This window comes from Salvelinus namaycush, chromosome 23 (assembly GCF_016432855.1).
Source record: "Salvelinus namaycush isolate Seneca chromosome 23, SaNama_1.0, whole genome shotgun sequence".
Classification (NCBI taxonomy): domain Eukaryota; kingdom Metazoa; phylum Chordata; class Actinopteri; order Salmoniformes; family Salmonidae; genus Salvelinus; species Salvelinus namaycush.
This window is the reverse complement of record NC_052329.1, coordinates 11,394,961-11,418,470: the sequence shown is the minus strand read 5'-3', so window position 1 is coordinate 11,418,470 and position 23,510 is coordinate 11,394,961. Positions and strand designations below refer to the sequence as shown.

General features: G+C 44.1%; 1 protein-coding gene across 1 annotated transcript in view; it reads right to left on the bottom strand.

Annotated features, from left to right (window-relative positions):
• The window catches only part of LOC120018079 (phosphatidylinositol 4,5-bisphosphate 3-kinase catalytic subunit beta isoform-like), an 87,860-nt gene that overhangs the window by 19,712 nt on the left and 44,638 nt on the right, over positions 1 to 23,510 (bottom strand). The window contains exons 3-6 of the mRNA XM_038961044.1: positions 10,828 to 11,014; positions 7,791 to 8,019; positions 6,137 to 6,375; positions 501 to 683 (exon numbers count right to left, since the gene is read on the bottom strand). Of these exons, the coding sequence (XP_038816972.1) occupies positions 501 to 683; positions 6,137 to 6,375; positions 7,791 to 8,019; positions 10,828 to 10,980 (804 nt within the window). The 5' untranslated portion in view covers positions 10,981 to 11,014. The remainder of the gene's footprint in view (positions 1 to 500; positions 684 to 6,136; positions 6,376 to 7,790; positions 8,020 to 10,827; positions 11,015 to 23,510) is intronic.

The window sequence follows — 23,510 nt, the reverse complement described above, 5'->3', positions numbered from 1 at the left end:
GTTGGACCTTTTATAGGGTAGGAGGGACACCCTTCCCCGACGTCTCAACATCTAGCCAATCATGGTTGGCTTAGTGTAATAAAGGCTTCTGACGATACTTACGTATCCCATAAGTAAAATACCTCACTCATACCATCAGAGAACCGGGGTTACGGTCGTAACCTAAAGACATTCCTCAACCCTAACCTGACCGCTCCCTACACACGCTCTGACCTTGGAACATTGAGACTGGAACATTAACCGTTACGGTCGAAGAGAGTTTACTATTTATGATATTAATCATTAAGGAATGGTTGAGATACACAAGGTCATTTTCAGAGGAGAGTTGAGGTCAGCACAGCACAGAAACTCGAGGTTAAGAGATTGAGAAAGGGAGCAATTTGATGGTAAGAAAGCACTCTACAGAGGGTTTAGGGGTTAAAGGTGAAGGGATCATTGGGCAACATTAGGGTCCCTTTGCACTGTATGCACTGAGGTTTAGCCTAAGAGTAAGGGGTCACCTTGTACTGTATGAGGGGGTGGTCTCCACAGAGGAACTCCAGCTTATCGCTGACCCTCAGAACATACTGCTCGGCCTGGCGTCCCTCCTCCTCGGGGCCGTGGGTCGTTAGCCATTTCCTCAATGCCTGTTCCATCAGCTCACTGGGACTGGTGCTGGGCCACACCTTCAGACTGGCTGTGTCCTGGAGGGAGAGAACATTATCATCAACACAACAAACACACAGAGACAGAAGAGAAGAGAAAGAGATGGCGTGGTGCACTTAATGTTCTAAGCAAAAAAAGAAACGTCCTCTCACGGTCAACTGCGTTTATTTTCAGCAAACTTAACATGTGTAAACATTTGTATGAACATAAGATTCAACAACTGAGACGTAAACTGAACAAGTTCCACAGACATGTGACTAACAAATGTAATAATGTGTCCCTGAACAAAGGGGGGGGGGGTCAAAATCAAAAGTAACAGTCAGTATCTGGTGTGGCCACCAGCTGCATTAAGTACTGCAGTACATCTCTTCCTCATGGACTGCACCAGATTTGCTACTTCTTGCTGTGAGATGTTACCTCACTCTTCCACCAAGTCACCTGCAAGTTCCCAGACATTTCTGGGGGGGAACGGCCCTAGCCCTCACCCTCCGATCCAACAGGTCCCAGACATGCTCAATGGGATTGAGATCCGGGCTCTTCACTGGCCATGGCAGAACACTGACATTCCTGTCTTGCAAGAAATCACGCACAGAACAAGCAGTATGGCTGGTGGCATTGTCCTGCTGGAGGGTCATGTCAGGATGAGCCTGCAGGAAGGGTACCACATGAGGGAGGAGGATGTCTTCCCTGTAATGCACATTGTTGAGATTGCCTGCAATGATAACAAGCTCAGTCCGACGATGCTGTGACACACCGCCCCAGACCATGACGGACCCTCCACCTCCAAATCGATCCTGCTCCAGAGTACAGGCCTCGGTGTAATGCTCATTCCTTCGACGATAAACGCGAATCTGACTATCCCCCCTGGTGAGACAAAACCGCGACTCGTCAGTGAAGAGCACTTTTTGCCAGTCCTGTCTGGTCCAGTGACGGTGGGTTTGTGCCCATAGGCGACGTTGTTTCCGGTGATGTCTGGTGAGGACCTGCCTTACAACAGGCCTACAAACCCTCAGTCCAGCCTCTCTCAGCCTATTGCGGACAGTCTGAGCACTGATGGACTCGGTGTAACTCAGGCAGTTGTTGTTGCCATCCTGTACTTGTCCCGCAGGTGTGATGTTCAGATGTACCGATCCTGTGCAGGTGTTGTTACACGTGGTCTGCCACTGCGAGGACGATCAGCTGTCCATCCAGTCTCCCTGTAGCGCTGTCTTAGGCGTCTCACAGTATGGACATAGCAATTTATTTCCCTGGCCACATCTGCAGTCCTCATGCCTCCTTGCAGCATGCCTAAGGCACGTTCACGCAGATGAGCAGGGACCCTGGGCATCTTTCTTTTGGTGTTTTTCAGAGTCAGTAGAAAGGCCTCTTTAGTGTCCTAAGTTTTCCTAATTGTGACCTTAATTGCCTACCGTCTGTAAGCTGTTAGTGTCTTAACGACCGTTCCAAAGGTGCATGTTCACTAATTGTTTATGGTTCATTGAACAAGAATGGGAAACAGTGTTAACACCCTTTACAATGAAGTATTTGGATTTTTACGAATTATCTTTGAAAGACAGGATCCTGAAAAAGGGAAGTTTCCTTTTTTGCTGAGTTTATATTGCAAAGTGAAATCTCAAAGTAAGTGAGGAGAGAGGACAAGGGGGGGATATTAAAATAACAGAAAAACAGGGTGGTAAGGGATATAGATTCTCCTGCAGTGTGTGTCTGCTGCCTCGCAGACAAGGCTTAACACACAATCCCAAGCAGACAGCGAAGGCTTAAAGAGCGTTCAGACAGAGAAACGCACACCCCCCCCCCCCTACCCAACCTGCCTTGAAGCCTGGTGCCCAACCTGCTCGTGAGGGCACAGCCTTCACCCACTCACAATGGCATGACAACCACCTGCTGCATATCACCATGGTGACACTGGCCAGAGTGGTCAAGTTCCAAATAGAGCAGTAGAAATTCTTCAAATTATTTCACATTTTCATTACAGCCAAGACTATGTGTACTTTCGGGTAATTGCCTCAAATACAATGATAACTATAGCACCTTGTACCTTCAAGTGAAAGACTGCGGTTTTACAATGTAATGTCCAAGTAAATATAATGTAAACCGATAGTAAAATAAGGCTTTGTTATATCAGAGCAACTGAAAACCAGGCCAACCAACCAACCAATTGAGTTAGCAAGACTCGAGACAATAAAAGGTCCACTTCCTGTGCTTAATGTGGCTTACTGTGTCTGGACGCCTAAAAAACACACTGACTTCCTGCCACCATCCACCTGGACAGAAGAACACAGATAGTAAGGGTTTGGGCCATGTAGTGTGCAGTGAGCTATTGACCCTAGCGCACGATGCATGTGTGTGTTGATCTGAGCTGATCTGTTGGCATGCCACAGAATCTACACACACTTTTTTCAGATAGAACATACAGTAGTGTGTAGAGAGGTTGATAGTGAGGAGTGTTGTGTGTGTGTGTGTGTGTGTGTGTGTGTGTGTGTGTGTGTGTGTGTGTGTGAGAGAGAGAGAGAGAGAGAGAGGCATAGAGAGAGAGAGAGGGGGGAAGAGGGAGAGAGAGAGAGAGAGAGAGAGTGCAAGAGATATGGTGTCAGCGTCCTCAGATGTCCTCTTTTTCCATGTTTTTAATTAGTGGAGAGGCCCTTTGGGCAGGCGCGTGTGTGTGTGTGTGTGTGAGTGTGTCACGCGCTTCGGTGTCTCAGTGAGGATGGAACTGTGACTGATGGTGGTGGTGACCCATTTAGTGCCGTCACTCTGCCAGAGATTGGCTCAGTCCCCTGACCAGGCCCTATTTGGGGACCGTCCACTGTCCCATGACCCTATTTGGGGACCGTCCACTGTCCCATGACCCTATTTGGGGACCGTCCACTGTCCCATGACCCTATTTGGGGACCGTCCACTGTCCCATGACCCTATTTGGGGACCGTCCACTGTCCCATGACCAGGCCCTATTTGGGGACCGTCCACTGTCCCATGACCAGGCCCTATTTAGGGGACCGTCCACTGTCACATGACCAGGCCCTATTAACAGACCATTAACGGTCACATGACCAGGTCCTATTAACAGACCATTATCGGTCACATGACCAGGTCCTACTAACAGACTTAATGGTCACATGACCAGGTCCTATTAGGGAATAGCCAACAGAGAAGATGAAAGGGAGGGGAGTATATTTGTGTGAGAGAGTTTGTTTGGGATCATAGCTTTCACCTGGTCAGACTATGTCACGGAAAGAGCAGGTGTTCCTAATGTTTGTAAAATCAGTGTCTGTCTGCATACTGTTGTCTGTATGTGATGGCACCTAATTGCTGACAGCTGAGGGTGTGTAGTATTGTAGATGTGACTACTGATTGATGACAGCTGAGGGTGTGTAGTATTGTAGATGTGACTACTGATTGATGACAGCTGAGGGTGTGTAGTATTGTTGATGTGACTACTGATTGATGACAGCTGAGGGTGTGTGGTATTGTAAATGTGACTACTGATTGATGACAGCTGAGGGTGTATAGTATTGTAGATGTGACTACTGATTGATGACAGCTGGGGGTGTGTAGTATTGTAGATGTGACTACTGATTGATGACAGCTGAGGGTGTGTAGTATTGTAAATGTGACTACTGATTGATGACAGCTGAGGGTGTGTAGTATTGTAGATGTGACTACTGATTGATGACAGCTGAGGGTGTGTATTATTGTAGATGTGACTACTGATTGATGACAGCTGAGGGTGTGTAGTATTGTAGATGTGACTACTGATTGATGACAGCTGAGGGTGGAGAGTATTGTAGATGTGACTACTGATTGATGACAGCTGAGGGTGTAGAGTATTGTTGATGTGACTACTGATTGATGACAGCTGAGGGTGTATAGTATTGTAGATGTGACTACTGATTGATGACAGCTGAGGGTGTATTGTAGATGTGACTACTGATTGATGACAGCTGAGGGTGTATAGTATTGTTGATGTGACTACTGATTGATGACAGCTGAGGGTGTATAGTATTGTTGATGTGACTACTGATTGATGACAGCTGAGGGTGTATAGTATTGTAGATGTGACTACTGATTGATGACAGCTGAGGGTGTATAGTATTGTAGATGTGACTACTGATTGATGACAGCTGAGGGTGTATAGTATTGTTGATGTGACTACTGATTGATGACAGCTGAGGGTGTATAGTATTGTAGATGTGACTACTGATTGATGACAGCTGAGGGTGTGTAGTATTGTTGATGTGACTACTGATTGATGACAGCTGAGGGTGTGTAGTATTGTAGATGTGACTACTGATTGATGACAGCTGAGGGTGTATAGTATTGTAGATGTGACTACTGATTGATGACAGCTGAGGGTGGAGAGTATTGTAGATGTGACTACTGATTGATGACAGCTGAGGGTGTATAGTATTGTAGATGTGACTACTGATTGATGACAGCTGAGGGTGTATAGTATTGTAGATGTGACTACTGATTGATGACAGCTGAGGGTGTATAGTATTGTAGATGTGACTACTGATTGATGACAGCTGAGGGTGTATAGTATTGTAGATGTGACTACTGATTGATGACAGCTGAGGGTGTGAAGTATTGTAGATGTGACTACTGATTGATGACAGCTGAGGGTGTATAGTATTGTAGATGTGACTACTGATTGATGACAGCTGAGGGTGTATAGTATTGTAGATGTGACTACTGATTGATGACAGCTGAGGGTGTGAAGTATTGTAGATGTGACTACTGATTGATGACAGCTGAGGGTGTATAGTATTGTAGATGTGACTACTGATTGATGACAGCTGAGGGTGTATAGTATTGTAGATGTGACTACTGATTGATGACAGCTGAGGGTGTGAAGTATTGTAGATGTGACTACTGATTGATGACAGCTGAGGGTGTATAGTATTGTAGATGTGACTACTGATTGATGACAGCTGAGGGTGTGAAGTATTGTAGATGTGACTACTGATTGATGACAGCTGAGGGTGTATAGTATTGTAGATGTGACTACTGATTGATGACAGCTGAGGGTGTGAAGTATTGTAGATGTGACTACTGATTGATGACAGCTGAGGGTGTGAAGTATTGTAGATGTGACTACTGATTGATGACAGCTGAGGGTGTATAGTATTGTAGATGTGACTACTGATTGATGACAGCTGAGGGTGTGAAGTATTGTAGATGTGACTACTGATTGATGACAGCTGAGGGTGTATAGTATTGTAGATGTGACTACTGATTGATGACAGCTGAGGGTGTATAGTATTGTAGATGTGACTACTGATTGATGACAGCTGAGGGTGTATAGTATTGTAGATGTGACTACTGATTGATGACAGCTGAGGGTGTATAGTATTGTAAATACTACACACCACTCAAAGAGAGTGACAATGGCCTCGTTCACCCCATTGCTGGGCATATTTTGCTATGTACGCGTGTAAGTATTTCTGGTAGGAAATATTGTGCTCACAGTGTGTACAGATACTGTAGTTACCTGGGACTGGTCGAAATGCATGGTGACTTTGAGGCTGGCCTCGGCCTGTTTGTCATTGACACCGTCTGTGTCGGTTGTGGCTCCTCCCCCTGGCTCCAGCTGCGGAGAGAAGCAGGCCTGCAGCCACTCGCTCCAGGTCATCAGCTGTACCCGCTGCATCTTCTCCTCGCTGATACGGAACATCTTACTGCGGAAGTCCTTCACCTCCTGGTCCTGCAGAGCGTCCAGCTCGTGGAGCCCTGTGAATGGTTCATGAAGCTTCATAAGCTCTTCATAAACACTCCATGACAACTTTATAAACATTGCATAACGACTTCGCAGGTGATAATAAGTGTGCCCTAATAAGGCCACAAGAGGTTATACAACATTTTGCACTAAAGATGAATTTGCCGATCATGTTCCGTTTGTGAACACCTGTGAGCAGTCATAAGAAGCCACACGCAAAAGCACTAAAGCACGTGAAGAACAAGAGTATAACCTCTGCATGAGTGGGTCTAACAGCACTGCATTAAAAGGCATTACCATTCATGTTTAATGCACTACATCTGTGACTGACATTTGATACCTAGCGTGGTAACAAGTAGCAATGCATGTTTATGAGGGATTACAAATGACAGTCCAATCTCAACAGTGTTGAACTCTAACCTACTGTTTTCATTGAAATACAACTGTCACTGGGTATAAAATCTAGATCCTAAATTCATTATACTGTATCTATCAGTTGAACAGAGCTCAGTATTTTGGGCCAGTAGAACGCTTTGGATGATGAAAACAACATGTTGACATTTAAAACTATTAAACATTCATATGACCCTCAGTTCTCAGATTGTGTGAGTGTGTGTGTCTGCTTCTTTGTGTGTGTGTGTATGCTTTCAGTGTATGTGTGCTTTCAGTGTGTGTGTGGCTAGCCAGTGCCTGAGGGATGTTTTGAGTACCGCTTACTGACAAAAGCCTTTTACAGATCACATCTGACAAAAGTGGAGCCAAGAGGGAGCATATCAATATGGGATGAGTCTCCTTCCATTAGACTGACTGACTCCCTCTCTCTCTGAACAGGCCTGATTGGCCTGCAGCCTGGAGGACCTCCATAGAGCCCCACCATCTCTGTCCTCACACACCCTCAGACTAACAAGACCCTGTGTGTGTGTGTACACTTATAGCTATGTGTATATGTGGATGAGATAAAGAATGTAAGGGAGACTTTGTGTGTGTGTATGTAGGCATGTGCGCATATTTAGGTTTGTGTGTCAATAGACTGACCTTTCCACCCTACCATTACAGTGGTGGTCTGGCTTGCCTCCTCCACTCAGCACAGCGCCTTATCACCATCACAGATAATACTGAGTGACGGATGATAATAACAGACATCAGGAGCCTGTCTAGTCTAAGCGGATTGTTTTCCATCCTACGGGCCTGACTTCAGCAGATACTGGGATGATGACATGAGACTTCTGAAGACAAGACTCAGATCTGACAGCCAAGGCAAAGAGGATATCAATATATTGGAGAAAGAGATGAAATGGTGCTGGTGTGTCTGAAGAGTATGTGTGTGTGTTTGAGTGATCACTGTCCAGGAGCATCTCTACTCTGTTCAAACCACAGGTCAAACATCAGTGTAAGGGTCTGCTGTTACTACTGTGCACGCTCGTGTCACCTTTTCCGATGAGCACACCGATCTTGGAGTCGAGCAAGCGTTCCGCGCGGCCACAGTTGCGTGTGACCAGTTTGAGCATGGGACAGAAGGGCCTAACATCACAGAGGCGTCTGGTCTCATCCTCCAGCTCCTCGTGCACCGCTGCCTGGTTCACACACTCAAACATGTGGCCCTCCATCTCCCCCAGAGACGGGAACAGGGGGTATGACTGGGCTTGCTTCCATAGGAGCTATGAGGAGAAGAGGGGGATACCACAGTTATTACAGAAACTATGGCAAGACAAGTTAACACGATCTACCTGTATGATCAGAGGCTACACAGACACAGGCTCAGCCTCTACAATACATGATCTACAACAACAAGTGGAACCTAAACGATTAGCCATGACTCACATCACAATAATCCAGATTCTAAAGCCAACAGTAGTTCTACGAATCATCATGACTGAAATGTTAACAACCAATGGATGAACAACAACCATATGATGTCATATGATGACAGGGGAACAAACATGATGACACAGGTCCTGAATAGACCAATTAGGACATTAATCATGTCCCATGGCACAGTCACAGGGTGTGTGTGTGTGTGTGTGTTTGAGGCTGAAGGGCACGAAGAAGACAAACATGGGGACAGAGTAGAAGACAAGGAGTCATGTCACCTCTCTTCCCTTCAGACAAACAGTCTTGTGTCATAACCACCTTAGTGACCATAACATCAGACCAAGTCCCCTCAAAGTATAGACCTTTAGAGGGTAAAAAATACTCCCGCAATTCAACTTTTACTGCATCAGATGCCGTCGTTGTAAATAAGAACGTGTTCTTAACAGACTTGCCTAGTTAAATAAAGGTAAAAAAACAATGATTGGATTACAGTTTACTACTTGGCTGTACCATGTTCACATGACAAATAATTGCTTTTACTTAACAAATGTGTTGTTATTATCCATTGTGTGACATCTAATTATCTGTCACATTTCACCACCATGCTATTTGTCGCCATCCAGAGACAATATTACTACTACTGTTATGATCTAAAATGAAAGCAAGCACCTTGAAGTAACAGGATAACAGCCTCACTTAAGAGACATTTTATTGAACTTTACCATTTCCTTCAAGAGTATCTCTTGAATATTTTCTTACAATCAGTTAGTTGTTTTATTTCATGCATGTTGGATAGACTTGCAAGGTCACCATTAAAAAATAAATCCTAAACCAACATTTATTGAGTACACGTCACAACAGTTCCGGTGCTGTTGGCTAGCCGAGGATGAATATCAGACCACATTTTAATAGAAGTGAAAGACGAGGTATTCTAATGGAGATCGAGGAGTTGTGTGTCATTGCACCCCTGATAAATGTCATGCCCACGTTACATCTAAGCAGGGGAGACATCTTTATTCTCCCCTGCGCCCCCTCTCATTCTCCCCTGCGCCCCCTCTCATTCTCCCCTGCGCCCCCTCTCATTCTCCCCTGCGCCCCCTCTCATTCTCCCCTGCGCCCCCTCTCATTCTCCCCTGCGCCCCCTCTCATTCTCCCCTGCGCCCCCTCTCATTCTCCCCTGCGCCCCCTCTCATTCTCCCCTGCGCCCCCTCTCATTCTCCCCTGCTCCCTCTCATTCTCCCCTGCTCCCTCTCATTCTCCCCTGCTCCCTCTCATTCTCCCCTGCTCCCTCTCATTCTCCCCTGCTCCCTCTCATTCTCCCTCATTCTGCCGTCACACAAAGATACCTTTTAATTTCTCTGAGCTTTCCTCCATATCTCCTCTTCACTGGCTCCAGGTAATAGATTTCCACTGAACAAGCCCTCACTAGCCCTCCCTGAACCTAATCCACCAACAGGTAGCCAGACTGTAGCTTAACGGCTAGCCTACCTACCAGGACATAACTGATAAGACTGCATAACTATCTGCACAACTGTAAAACAGATCACAAGTCATTGAGTCTGTTAGTTCTGTTTTGTAGACATGAAAAGCAGAGAGACAAACAAGCACTTCTGTGAATTGGAGTGTTAGGTTACTCCTCATTAGGAACACTGGAGCCAGGGGTGATTCAGAGAAAGAGACATTACACACTGTTGTTCAAGAGCTATTCAACAAAGCCTGTCTGAGGAAAATATGATGTGTCTATGTGGATGGGTGTGTGTGTGTGTGTGTGTCAGAAATAGTGTCTCAGAATGGAAGAAAACATTACATGAGGAAAACACCAGCAGGGAGAGAGAGTCACAGGGAGAGGGATCTCACCACAGGGTCAAATACAAAAACGACCATCCTCCAAGGTATTTACACTTTAAAAAGTCAAAACAAAAAATCCTTAAAACATTCATAGTGACTGAAGTATGACACCTTCCACGATGGTAAAGACTACAGTGTATTGTTACATTCCTGACCTTTGGTCTGCATCTCACCCCACCTCTACCCACTATCAGGGTCACGCATGATGTCATAGGATATTTGCATGCAGTTAAGAGTGCAGCTCAGAGACAAACAAACAGCCACCAGCTGTGTCATAACACCCATTAGACAGCGTCTGTCTGGACTGGAGAGGAGACGACAGTCTACAGCAGCCTACAGCTTCTTCTAGTTGTTATGATGGCCTTTTACAATGGCTCAGAACTTCAGCCAGGCAGCACCCAGTCATTCATCAAAACAATCCTAACCAATCTGCGTAATGTTAAACTAATAAATTGTAAAGGAATGTGTTCCTTGTGGGTTGATTCTAACTGAAGAGATAAAACAGCCTGTAAGGTTGAAGGTGTTGTAGTGCTGGACAGGCAATGTGGACAGAAATCCATAGCATTATAATCGTACTGAATCCTCATGATAACAATAAGAATAAATAAAAACATTGAGATGCGCAGTAGGCCTATTACAGGCCTCTAGGCTATACTTTCCAATGCTGTTCTAAGATTGCAACTGCACTGTATCGACTGCTGTCTGAAATGATTAACATTAGGCTGTAGGCAAGCCTGTAAATTACAGAATACCCAGCAAAATATCATATAATTAAACTTCACACACAGAGTCCCCCTCTCTCCTACCAGTTTAATGTGTTGTATGGTGGCCTCTCTGGGGACGTCCATCTGGATGTAGATGCCGGTGGGTAACAGGAAGTCCACAGTGACCAGGTCCTCTCCAGACAGCTGGGAGTGGGCCGCCCACAAGTCCAGGTCGTCTGTCATGGCGGGAGGCATCGCAGGGACCAACACACAGCTCAACCATAAGGACCTGGGAGGAGGAAAGAGGACCGTTAGGGAGAGTAACCATGAACTGCTGAAGAACCACAACCACATGCAGAGAGTATAGAACTGTGACCATGAATGGCTGAACCTCACAGAGTTCTTCCAATTCCTACTATCCTATTGAAATGCAGACATAGTTTGATACTCTTTACTGAAGACTGAAAGTTGGGTGGTGTCAGGCTGAGGAGACTGTAATACTCCATCTTTACCCCCAGGGGGAGCCCTGTATAACACGGGCTGGCCATGGTTGGGTGAGCGCCAGCCCTCAGAGGAATGCCCACTAAGCAAACACAGGAACAAAAAGGTCACCAACCCTTCCCCTCAACCCTGACAACCTGCTCTGGTTCCCCCCCTCGCTTGGCCGTGAGGCTGTTGCCAAGGCAATTATCAAGAGAGTTGAGGAGTAAACGGAGTTGAGGTAAATTTAGCTGACATTTTTCAAATCATCCAGTGAGTGTGCAATGACCGTAGTTAGTGTTGGACTGGAGTTGACAGGTTTTCCTTCAAAAAATGTGTTACGGGTTTAGGAGGTGGTTCAAGTACACACACACACACTAGAGTAAGTGCTTGAGCAGCTTTGGTAAAGAACCACATGCTGCCCAGTTTCCATTCTGGCTCAGTGTTTCACCACAATAGACCATCCACACTCACAGTTGCCTTTCTGTAATGACCTATTCCTGAAGAGCTTGTCTTTAAGTGCTCCAGCAGGAGACAGTTCAATCTCCATTTTGGCTCAATATCACCAGGCCATTAAATCCAGCAGCAGCCCCATTGTCTCTAATGGTGTTAAGTGCTTGGGTCCATTTTGGCTCTGCAGCAAGTACAGTATCGTGGCCCATTTGGAGCCACTATCTTGGCCACTTAACATGATCAGCTATGCAGATACAACTGCTCTGACTGCCATTCAACACTCCGAACTAGAACATTCTCTCTTAAAAGGAACTGTACAATTACTCCCCCACCAAGACGGGGGTAAGTAAACACACTGAACACACACACTCTGACCCATTGGTGAGTGGTGGAACTAAGCACTAGTGCTGGGATGATAAAGCAAAAATTATTGACACCGACCATATTGATCACTTATCATCTCAGGCATTTTGCGTATATCGTTCATTACAATAAGTAGCCTATACTAGACAAATGTCAATTAAATAAGTTTGCTAATGCGACAATTGATGGCTACAACCATCAAACTAGTCGTAGTTTACAGTGCGTCCGGAAAGTATTCAGAAAACTTCACTTTTTCCACATTTTGTTACATTATGGATGAAATTAAAAATCCTCTTCAAATCGACACACAATAACAAAGCGAAAACAGGGTTTTAGAAATTTTTGCAAAATCAAGCCATGAAGTTGAAGAAATTGTCCGTAGAGCTCTGAGACAGTAACACACTACACCGCCAGGGACTCAAATCCTGCAGTGCCAGATTTGTCCCCCTGCTTAAGCCATTACATGTCCAGGCCCGTCTGAAGTTTGCTAGAGAGCATTTGGATGATCCAGAAGAAGATTGGGAGAATGTCATATGGTCAGATGAAACAAAAATATAACTTTTTGGTAAAAACTCAACTCGTCGTGTTTGGAGGACAAAGAATGCTGAGTTGCATCCAAAGAACACCATACCTACTGTGAAGCATGGGGGTGGAAACATCATGCTTTGGGGCTGTTTTTCTGCAAAGGGACCAGGACGACTGATCCGTGTAAAGGAAAGAATGAATGGGGCCATGTATCGTGAGATTTTGAGTGAAAACCTTCTTCCATCAGCAAGGGCATTGAAGATGAAACGTGGCTGGGTCTTTCAGCATGACAATGATCCCAAACACACCGCCCGGGCAACGAAGGAGTGGCTTCGTAAGAAGCATTTCAAGGTCCTGGAGTGGCCTAGCCAGTCTCCAGATCTCAACCCCATAGAAAATCTTTGGAGGGAGTTGAAAGTCCGTGTTGCCCAGCAACAGCCCCAAAACATCACTGCTCTAGAGGAGATCTGCATGGAGGAATGGGCCAAAATACCAGCAACAGTGTGTGAAAACCTTGTGAAGACTTACAGAAAACGTTTGACCTCTTTCATTGTCAACAAAGGGTATATAACAAAGTATTGAGATAAACTTTTGTTATTGACCAAATACTTATTTTCTACCATAATTTGCAAATAAATTCATAAAAAATCCTACAATGTGATTTTCTGGATTTTTTCCCCTCATTTGTCTGTCATAGTTGAAGTGTACCTATGATGAAAATTACAGGCCTCTCTCATCTTTTTAAGTGGGAGAACTTGCACAATTGGTGGCTGACTAAATACTTTTTTGCCCCACTGTATGTATGTATGTATGTATGTATGTATGTATGTATGTATGTATGTATGTATGTATGTATGTATATATATATATATATATATATATATGGTGGAGATATTTGTTTTTGTAAAGAAAAAATTGCATACACCTTAACCAAATACACTTAAACTCAGGTTCACAATTTCTGACATTTAATCCTAGTAAAAATTCAGTTTTAGGCCAGTTAGGATAACCACTTTATTTTAAGAATGTGAAATGTCAGAATAATAGTAGAGAGAAGGATTTATTTCAGCTTTTATGTCTTTCATCACATTCCCAGTGGGTCAGAAGTTTACATACACTCAATTAGTATTTGGTAGCATTGCCTTTAATTGCCTTTAAACTGGGTCAAACGTTTCAGGTAGCCTTCCACAAGCTTCCCACAATAAGTTGGGTGAATTTTGGCTCCTTCCTCCTGACAGAGCTGGTGTAACTGAGTCAGGTTTGTAGGCCTCCTTGCTCGCACACACTTTTTCAGTTCTGCCCACAAATGTTCTATGGGATTGAGGTCAGGGCTTTGTGATGGCCACTCCAATACCTTGACTTTGTTGTCCTTAAGCCATTTTGCCACAACTTTGGAAGTATGTTTGGGGTCATTGTCCATTTGGAAGACCCATTTGCGACCAAGCTTTAACTTCCTGACTGATGTCTTGAGTAGTTGCTTCAATATATCCACATAATTTCCCTTCTCATGATGCCGTCTATTTTCTGAAGTGCACCAGTCCCTCCTGCAGCAAAGCACCCCCACAGCATGATGTTGCCACCCCTGTGCTTCACGGTTGGGATGGTGTTCTTCGGCTTGCAAGCCTCCCCCTTTATCCTCCAAACATAACGATGGTCATTATGGCCAAACAGTTCTATATTTGTTTCATCAGACCAGAGGACATTTATCCAAAAAGTACGATCTTTGTCCCCGGGTGCAGTTGCAAACCGTAGTCTGGCTTTTTTAATGGCGGTTTGGAGCAGCGGTTTCTTCCTTACTGAGCGGCCTTTCAGGTTATGTCGATATAGGACTCGTTTTACTGTGGATATAGATACTTTTGTACCTGAATCCTCCAGCATCTTCACAAGGTCCTTTGCTGTTGTTCTGGGATTGATTTGCACTTTTCGCACCAAAGTACATTCATCTCTAGGAGACAGAACACGTCTCCTTCCTGAGCGGTATGATGGCTGCGTGGTCCCATGGTGTTTATACTTGCGCACTATTGTTTGTACAGCTGAACGTGGTACCTTCAGGCGCTTGGAAATTGCTCCCAAGGATGAACCAGACTTGTGGAGGTCTACAATTTTTTTCCTGAGGTCTTGGTTGATTTATTTTAATTTTCCCATGATGTCAAGCAAAGAGGCACTGAGTTTGAAGGTTGGCTTTGAAATATATCCACAGGTACACCTCCAATTGACTAAAATTATGTCAATTAGCCTATCAGAAGCTTCTAACACCATGACATAATTTCCCAAGCTGTTTAAAGGCACAGTCAGTTTAGTGTATGTAAACTTCTGACCCGCTGGAATTAATCTGTCTGTAAAGAAGTGAAAAGATCTGTGTGAAATAATCTGTCTGTAAACAATTGTTGGAAAAATTACTTGTGTCATGCACAAAGTAGATGTTCTACCCGACTTGCCAAAACTATAGTTTGTTAAATTCTTAATAGGGGAAAAAATAGTGCCCAAATTAAACGGCCTCGTACTCTGTTCTAGATCATATGATATGCATATTATTATTAATATTGGATAGAAAACACTCTGAAGTTTCTAAAACTGTTTGAATTATATCTGTGAGTAAAACAGAACTCATTTGGCAGGCAAACTTCCAAACAGGAAGTGAAAATTCTGAAATGGGTCTCTGTGAAGGGCTGCTCCTATTCAATTGCCTTGTATTTATGGATATGTATGCACTTCATACGCCTTTCCACTAGATGTCAACAGGCAGTAGAATGTTGAATGAGGTGTCTGGCCTGATGTGGGACCGAATGAGAGCTTTTGGAGTGACAGGTCAGCCATATTGGCAGTATTTTGCTGCGCACCTGGGAGCACCATATCATTTTCTGCAATGCGTTAGGTAGACACGAAGAAATGCTCCGTCTGGGACGTTATTGGATACATATGAGAAAAACATCCTAAAGATGGATTCGACTTTTATTATGACTTTTGGAATTTTTCGTTCCATGCGCCAAACATTCATGGACACGTGAGCACCATTATGCTAGCCAAAGTTGCTAATTCGACAGACGAAATGGACATTCTAAGACAAAACAACGATTTATTGTGGAACTAGGACTCCTGGCACTGCATTCTGATGAAAGTTCAAAGGTAAGAGAATATTTATGATGTTATTTCGTATTTTTGTTGAATATGTTTACTCCAACATGGCGGAGAATGGCTGAGCGCTGTCTCAGATTATTGTATGCTGTGCTTTTTTACTAAAGTTCTTTTTAAAAATCTAACACAGCGGTTGCATTAAGAACCAGTGTATCTTTAATTATATATCCAACATGTATTTTTCAGCAAAGTTTATGATGAGTTTTTCTGTTAGATTACGTGACTCTCCAAAATTTCTCCGGACAATGTAAAACCAGGATTTGTAGCTATAAATATGCACATTTTCGAACAAAACATAAATGTATTGTATAACATGATGTTATAAGACTGTCATCTGATGAAGTTGTTCAAAGGTTAGTGATTATTTTTCTCTCTTTGTGGGTTTTGTGAAAGCTATCTTTGCGGTGAAAAAATGGCGTTGTGTTTTGGGCTATTGTGGTGAGCTAACAAATATATGTTGTGTTTTCGCCGTAAAACATTTTAAAAAATCGGACATGTTGGCTGGATTCACAAGATGTTTATCTTTCATTTGCTGTACAACATGTATTTTTCATAAATGTTTTATGATGAGTATTTATGTATTTCACATTGCTCTCTGTAATTATTCTGGCTGTTTTGGTGCCATTTATGATCATGGCACCAATGTAAAACCAGGATTTGTAGCTATAAATAAATATATGTTGTGTTTTCGCTGTAAAACATTTTTAAAAAATCGGACATGTTGGCTGGATTCACAAGATGTTTATCTTTCATTTGCTGTATTGGACTTGTGATTTCATGAAATTATATTATATGATATTCCCTGTGGCGCTAAGCTACTCTATGCTAGTCAGCGTTTCTGATGAGGAGGATCCCGGATCCGGGAGGGTGGGTCGGTAGAGGTTTTAACAAGAAATTTGTGGAGTGGTTGAAAAACGAGTTTGAATGACTCCAAACTTCGGACTTCAACTGTATATGCAAATTTCACATTGACATTCAATGTAGGATTTGCGCATAAGGTCGAGATACCCTTATATAGCTGATGAGAAGATTTCCCCTGGGCTAGTGCGCTCATGTGTGTGTAAGACGTACAGGTGTGATTTCATCATGACAGTGTAAAGGGTATAGGAGAATGTATAGGGTGTCTGATAGCAGAGGAGTCACTGTAGAACTACGACAGCCTAGTCAATTTAATGACACACATATTCCACTGTCACACTTAATGAAATTATTCCACCATGTGTTTGGAAAGAAAGAACTGTTGTCATGGTAACACCCCATTGTTCTATTGAAAAGGTCTCCCCTAAAGACTGACGAATACATTATGATTAGGTTTATTAACAAGTATGTCCTTATGTTTTGTAAACGGTCGCGGTCTCTCTCGCGTACTCTAGTCTACAATGGGGCAGTGTGTGCGAGGAGCGGGGAGATATGAGGTCATGGTCAGTGATTAAAGACCCTGTGACACTTCTAAAAATACTACAATGAGTTCACAAAAGAGGAAGACCCCCCACCCCCGCTCCACTATAAATACAGTACCGGTGTGAATGAGGTCACATTCTCTCTCTCTCTCTCACACACACAATCTATACTAGGGCATCCCGAGTCAGCTTTTCCACTAGCTCTCTAGCTGAGTGGCTGTTGTTCAGGGGGGAATGGGGGCTTGGGGACTGTACTGACCACATCCAGTCATATTCATCCACATCAGCCCACATGGTGTCAAGTCACACCCCTTCCCTCTCTGAACATGTTAACTCCCATTGTGAGTGGGGGGAAATTGAGTGTGTGTGGTCAGTAGAGGGGGGGGGGGGGGTAGAGGGGGGGTGTGAGTGAGATTAGTCAGTAGGGCATGAGTTGGTCAGTAGGGCATGAGTTGTGTACACAGTGGTAGCACTTCTAGGTGAACAGAACACATTTTGATGTAGAACTAGTGGTCCACAGTTACCCTGATGTTTTGTCTCAGTGTGAGGCCTGACATAACAGGCGAGTTAGGAGTGTGTGTGTGAGGTGTGTGTATGAGGGTTATGAAGGGTGTGTGTGTGAGAAACAGTCACACCCTCACTGCTGCTCAAACATGACAGAAATCACTAGACACTCCTACTTGTGGATTTAGAGAGTGGCTGTGGGCTTGAGACAGGATATGATAGAAAAAACTGAAGAGGATAAATACCCTTTACTGTAGTGAGGTCTACTGTAGCAACATCATAGTTGTGGTCTGGTCTGTACAGTCCAACAACAATCAACTGGACATAGTAGGCATACTATAGAGGACAGGGTAATGAGGCTGTATACTGTATATGGTGGAGATAACATATTGTGTGTGAAAGGCTTTGATTGTATTTATTCAACACACCAACACTGTGGTTTTCCTGTCTGTGGTAAACATCAGTGTCATATCTTGCATTGGTCCATTTGGTGGGAAAAGTGGCCGAGGATATTGGATTAGCGCTCAAACTACAACCCCCCCCCTATACCTTTATCACTCTGGTCTGTCCCTCTCCTTCCTCTCCCTCCCTCTACCGTATATCAGTGGGTACTGATGTGGCCAAGAGATTTTATTTATATTTTTTCTCCATAATTTCATGGTATCCAATTGGTAGTTACAATCTTGTCTCATCGCTGCAACTCCCGTACGGACTCGGGAGAGGCGAAGGTCGAGAGCCGTGTGTCCTCCGAAACGCAACCCAGCCAAGCCACACTGCCCGCTTAACCCGTAAACCAGCCGCACCAATGTGTCGGAAGACACACCGTACACCTGCCGACCGTGTTAGCGTGCATTGCGCCGGCCCGCCACAGGAGTCGCTAGTGCGCGATGGGACAAGGACATCCCTGCCGGACAGACCCTCTACTACCCCGGACGATGCTGGGCCAATTGTGCACCGCCCCATTGGTCTCCCGGTAGCGGCAGAGCCTGGACTCGAACCAGGATCTCTAGTGGCACAGCTAGCATTGCGATGTAGTGCCTTAGACTACTGCGCCACTCAGGAGGCCCGGCCAAGAGTTACAGCCAGGCAGACATCACCAATCATTGTAACATAAAACCCAACTTTTGTGAAAACCTAAATCATCCATAGTGACGTCATAAAGGTTTATTGCGACATCACAGAGCATCCATGTCGCTCCATAATGCATCCATTATGATGTCATAAAAGCCCGTTCTCATCCCCCCCTCCCTCCTCACTTATCGCCCTGTGGGTGGAGAGAGGGAGGGAGGAAATGTCAACAGATTTATTTCCTGCTCAGCACAGCCCACTCGGAGTGCACCACTGCTTAATCCTCAAGATAATATAATGGCAGCGATGGCTGCAGGTTGGCTGTGTGTGTATAAATAGTACTATTGAGATTGGGGATGGAGATGCAGATTCTTATTGTATGCATGTACGTTTGGAAGGGGTACGAGAGTAGAGGGAAGGGGAACGGGAGTAGAGGGAAGGGGTACGAGAGTAGAGGGAAGGGGAAAGGGAGTAGAGGGAAGGGGAACGGGAGTAGAGGGAAGGGGAAAGGGAGTAGAGGGAAGGGGAAAGGGAGTAGAGGGAAGGGGAAAGGATAAATGTTTGGAAGGAGCAGCACAGCCCAAAGTCACATGTTCATACCACTGTGTTAATGAGGGTTAGGCTCAACACATTACTAAGCACTGTACACACCTGGATACTGAGCATGCCTCAACCACACATCTCCAAAACTGTTCTGACACTGACAGTTGTGTGAGGCAGAGTCATTAGGCAGGGAGTTGTGGTGGAGCATTCCAGTGTGTCATATCCTCTGAGACACAAGTCTGTTACATACCACCACCACCACCACCCCCCCCCCCCCCCCCCCCCCCTCTGGGCATTTGAACACACACACACGTCCACCGACGGCAAGAACACACAGATACAGTAGTGATACACTATATTCAGATACAGTAGTGATACACTATATTCAGATACAGTAGTGATACACTATATTCAGATACTGTACACTATCTTCTCTCACACACACACACGGTTCTTAATCATGTTGTTTTCATTGGAATCCACTCAGTGTGCAGCGTGGCTGCACTTGACTTGAACGTGAGGCCTCTGGGAGAACATTTGGGTGGAGGCAGAGAACTCACTCCTGCCAAACATAATGGAGAGGGAGAGAGAGTGAGTAATGATAAAGAGATGGGGAAAGAAAGAGAGGGAGAGAATGAGGAAAGGAAACAGCGAGTAAGAAGATTGAGAGATGGCAAGACATGTATGATGTTAATATTTATCTGTCTCTGTGGCTGCAGTGTTAAATGGGTTCAACTGGATTCCCCACCCTGGATGCCCCACTTCTGTGCCTGTGCCATAATTCTGACCTTGTGAGCCCAATTCTAATCCCGCGGATTAAAAGGGTCTTTTAACATGGCAAATATAGTGTAGAGTATAACACAGAAACACAGTGCGTATTGAACCCTGGCAGGATGACACCGGGGCTGCTGGAAGTCACCTTGGATTATCAACACATGCGTTACAAAAAGGCCATTGGTGTTAAAAACAAGCTAAACCTACATTACAAATCATAGGAGCTATAATGAGAAAAGCTAATGTTATGCTAATTAACAAATTCTTACTCAAATGACACTGCGTAAACACAAATAAATATTCATACTGTTGTACATAACAGTCTCCCACATTATAAAGAAAGTGCCTAATTGTCCTTTTATCCACTGCACTTTGTGTTTATGCACACATATGTATCGATGATGTAATGCATTATAGATGATGCCTGTACCATGTTTGACTATGATTTTGTTTGGTATCTCAAAACCCAGTGGTCCACAATGTGGTTTAAAACAACAAAACATCTCAAACTCTACACATGTTATGGGACTGAGAGAAGAAAAATTCAGTTTTAAATATAATTGAATGTAATTCTACACATTTTGACATGGCTTCTGCCGTGTTCTTATGCTGAGTGACTCAAATGACAAAATCAAATGGGAGCCCCATGCCATAACATTTTGGGAATTTTAGATTCCCCCTAACTGTACATTTTTATTTTGGTGATTGTTAGATTTCAATTACCTTATTTAAAAATATATAGCTCTATCTTTTCGACATACTTTATATATGGTTTAATCCGTTTAAGTTTACACTGAAAACATTTTACCATGACTAAAAAGACCCCCCCCCCCCCCCCAAAAAAAAATCTAAAATAAATCGATATACAGTACCAGTCAAAAGTTTGGACACCTACTCCTTTAAGAGTTTCTCTTTCTTTGTACATTGTATAATAATAGTGAAGACATCAAAACTATGAAATAACACATTGAATCATGACGTAACCAAAAAAGTGTTAAACAAATCAAAATATATTTTATATCTGAGAATCTTCAAAGTAGCCAGCCTTGCCTTCATGACAGCTTTGCACACGCTTGGCATTCATGTAGTGACATGGAATGCATTTCAATTAACATCTGTGCCTTGTTAAAAGTTAATTTGTGGAATTGTTTTCCTTCTAAATGCTTGAACCAATCAGTTGTGTTGTGACAAGGTGTGGGGGGGGGGGGGGTAATACAGACGATAGCCCTATTTGGTAAAAGACCAAGTCCATATAATGGCAAGAACAGCTCAAATAAGCAAAGAGACACAACAGTCCATCATTACTTTAAGAAATTATGGTCAGTCAACCCGAAAAACTTTTAAAGTTTCTTCAAGTGCAGTAGCAAAAACCATCAAGCGCTATGATGAAACTAGCTCTCATGAGGACTGCCACAGCAAAGGAAGACCCAGAGTTACCTCTGCTGGAGAGGGTACATTCATCAGAGTTAACTGCACCTCAGAAATTGAGGCCTATTTCAAGGCCTACCTTCAAACTCAGTGCCTCTTTGCTTGACATCATGGGAAAATCAAAAGAAAATCAGCCAAGACCTCCACAAGTCTGGTTCATTATTGGGAGCAGTTTCCAAACGCCTGAAGGTACGTTCATCTGTACAAACAATAGTACGCAAGTATAAACACAATGGGACCATGCAGACGTCATACTGCTCAGGAAGGAGACGCGTTCTGTCTCCTAGAGATGAACGTACTTTGGTGCGAAAAGTGCAAATCAATCCCTAGACCAACAGCAAAGGACCTTGTGAAGATGCTGGAGGAAACAGGTACAAAAGTATCTATATCCACAGTAAAACGAGTCCTATATCGACATAACCTGAAAGGCCGCTCAGCAAGGAAGAAGCCTCTGCTCCAAAACCCATAAAAAAGCCAGACTACGCTTTGCAACTGCACATGGGGACAAAGCTCATACTTTTTGGAGAAATGTCCTCTGGTCTGATGAAACAAAAATAGAACTGTTTGGCCATAATGACCATCGTTATGTTTGGAGGAAAAAGGGGAAGGCTTGCAAGCCGAAGAACACCATCCCAACCGTGAAGCATGGGGGTGGCAGCATCATGGTGTGGGGGTGCTTTGCTGCAGGAGGGACTGGTGCACTTCACAAAAGAGATGGCATCATGAGGGAGGACAATTATGTGGATATATTGAAGCAACATCTCAAGACATCAGTCAGGAAGTTAAAGCTTGGTTGCAAATGGGTCTTCCAAATGGACAATGACCCCAAGCATACTTCCAAAGTTGTGGAAAACAAAGTCAAGGTATTGGAGTGGCCATCTCAAAGCCCTGTTCTCAATCCTATAGAAAATGTGTGGGCAGAACTGAAAAAGCGTGTGCGAGCAAGGAGGCCTACAAACCTGACTCAGTTACACCAGCTCTGTCAGGAGGAAGGGGCCAAAATTCACCCAAATTATTGTAGGAAGCTTGTGGAAGGCTACCCGAAACTTTTGACCCAAGTTAAACAATTTAAAGCCAATGCTACCAAATACTAATTGAGTGTGTAAACTTCTGACCCACTGGGAATGTGATGAAATAAATAAAAGCTGAAATAAATCACTCTACTATTATTCTGTCATTTCACATTCTTAAAATAAAGTGGTGATCCTAACTGAACTAAGACAGGGAATTTTTACTTGGATTAAATGTCAGGAATTGTGAAAAACTGAGTTTAAATGTATTTGGCTAAGGTGTATGTAAACTTCCGACTTCAACTGTATATTTATTTTTCAATCATATTTTTGGGAGTGGCGGCAATGATTTGTTGCCCACCGCTGCTGAATGTATATAGGGGAAACACTGCACACTTACAGGAAAACTCACAATAACAAGCAGCTGTTCTAACAAGGAGCTCTCCATTACAGAGAGTTTTAGACTCTTCACACCTCCCTCAGGGAATGAGAGAAGGGAGGGAGAAAGAGGAGGAAAGAGGAGGAAAGGGCAAAAGAGGACTGTAGAGTAATAGAATATCATTTTATTAAGCAATATTATTTCAGGATTTAAGTTGCAACAGGAAATCAGAGATAGAGGGAAGAGGAGAGAAAGTTGTTTATGGATGGAGGGAGATAAGAGAGGAGGGTTAAATGTGGATAGATGGTACATGCAATGGAGGGAGAGAGAAAGGAGAATGAGAGAGAGAGAACAGAGAGAGGGGAAGCGAGATGGGAGGCTGAGTTACAATGCTTGCCTGTGGCGGGTGGGCTGGCCTGGGCCAGGTCTCTACAATAGTCCTCTGTACCCACTCATCTCAACCATCTGTGTGTGTGTGTGTGTGTGTGTGTGTGTGTGTGTGTGTGTGTGTGTGTGTGTGTGTGTGTGTGTGTGTGTGTGTGTGTGTGTGTGTCTTTCAGAGTGTCAGTGAAGGCAGTCCCGTGCCCGACTCCACACAAACACTGGCCTTGTGTCAGCCTTGCCCCCACCCCTCACCTCCGTCAACTCGTCAGACCCGTTGCATTCCCCATGCAGGAAAAACAGTTGGGCCACAAAAGCCCAACAGGCCATTACGACCCAGCA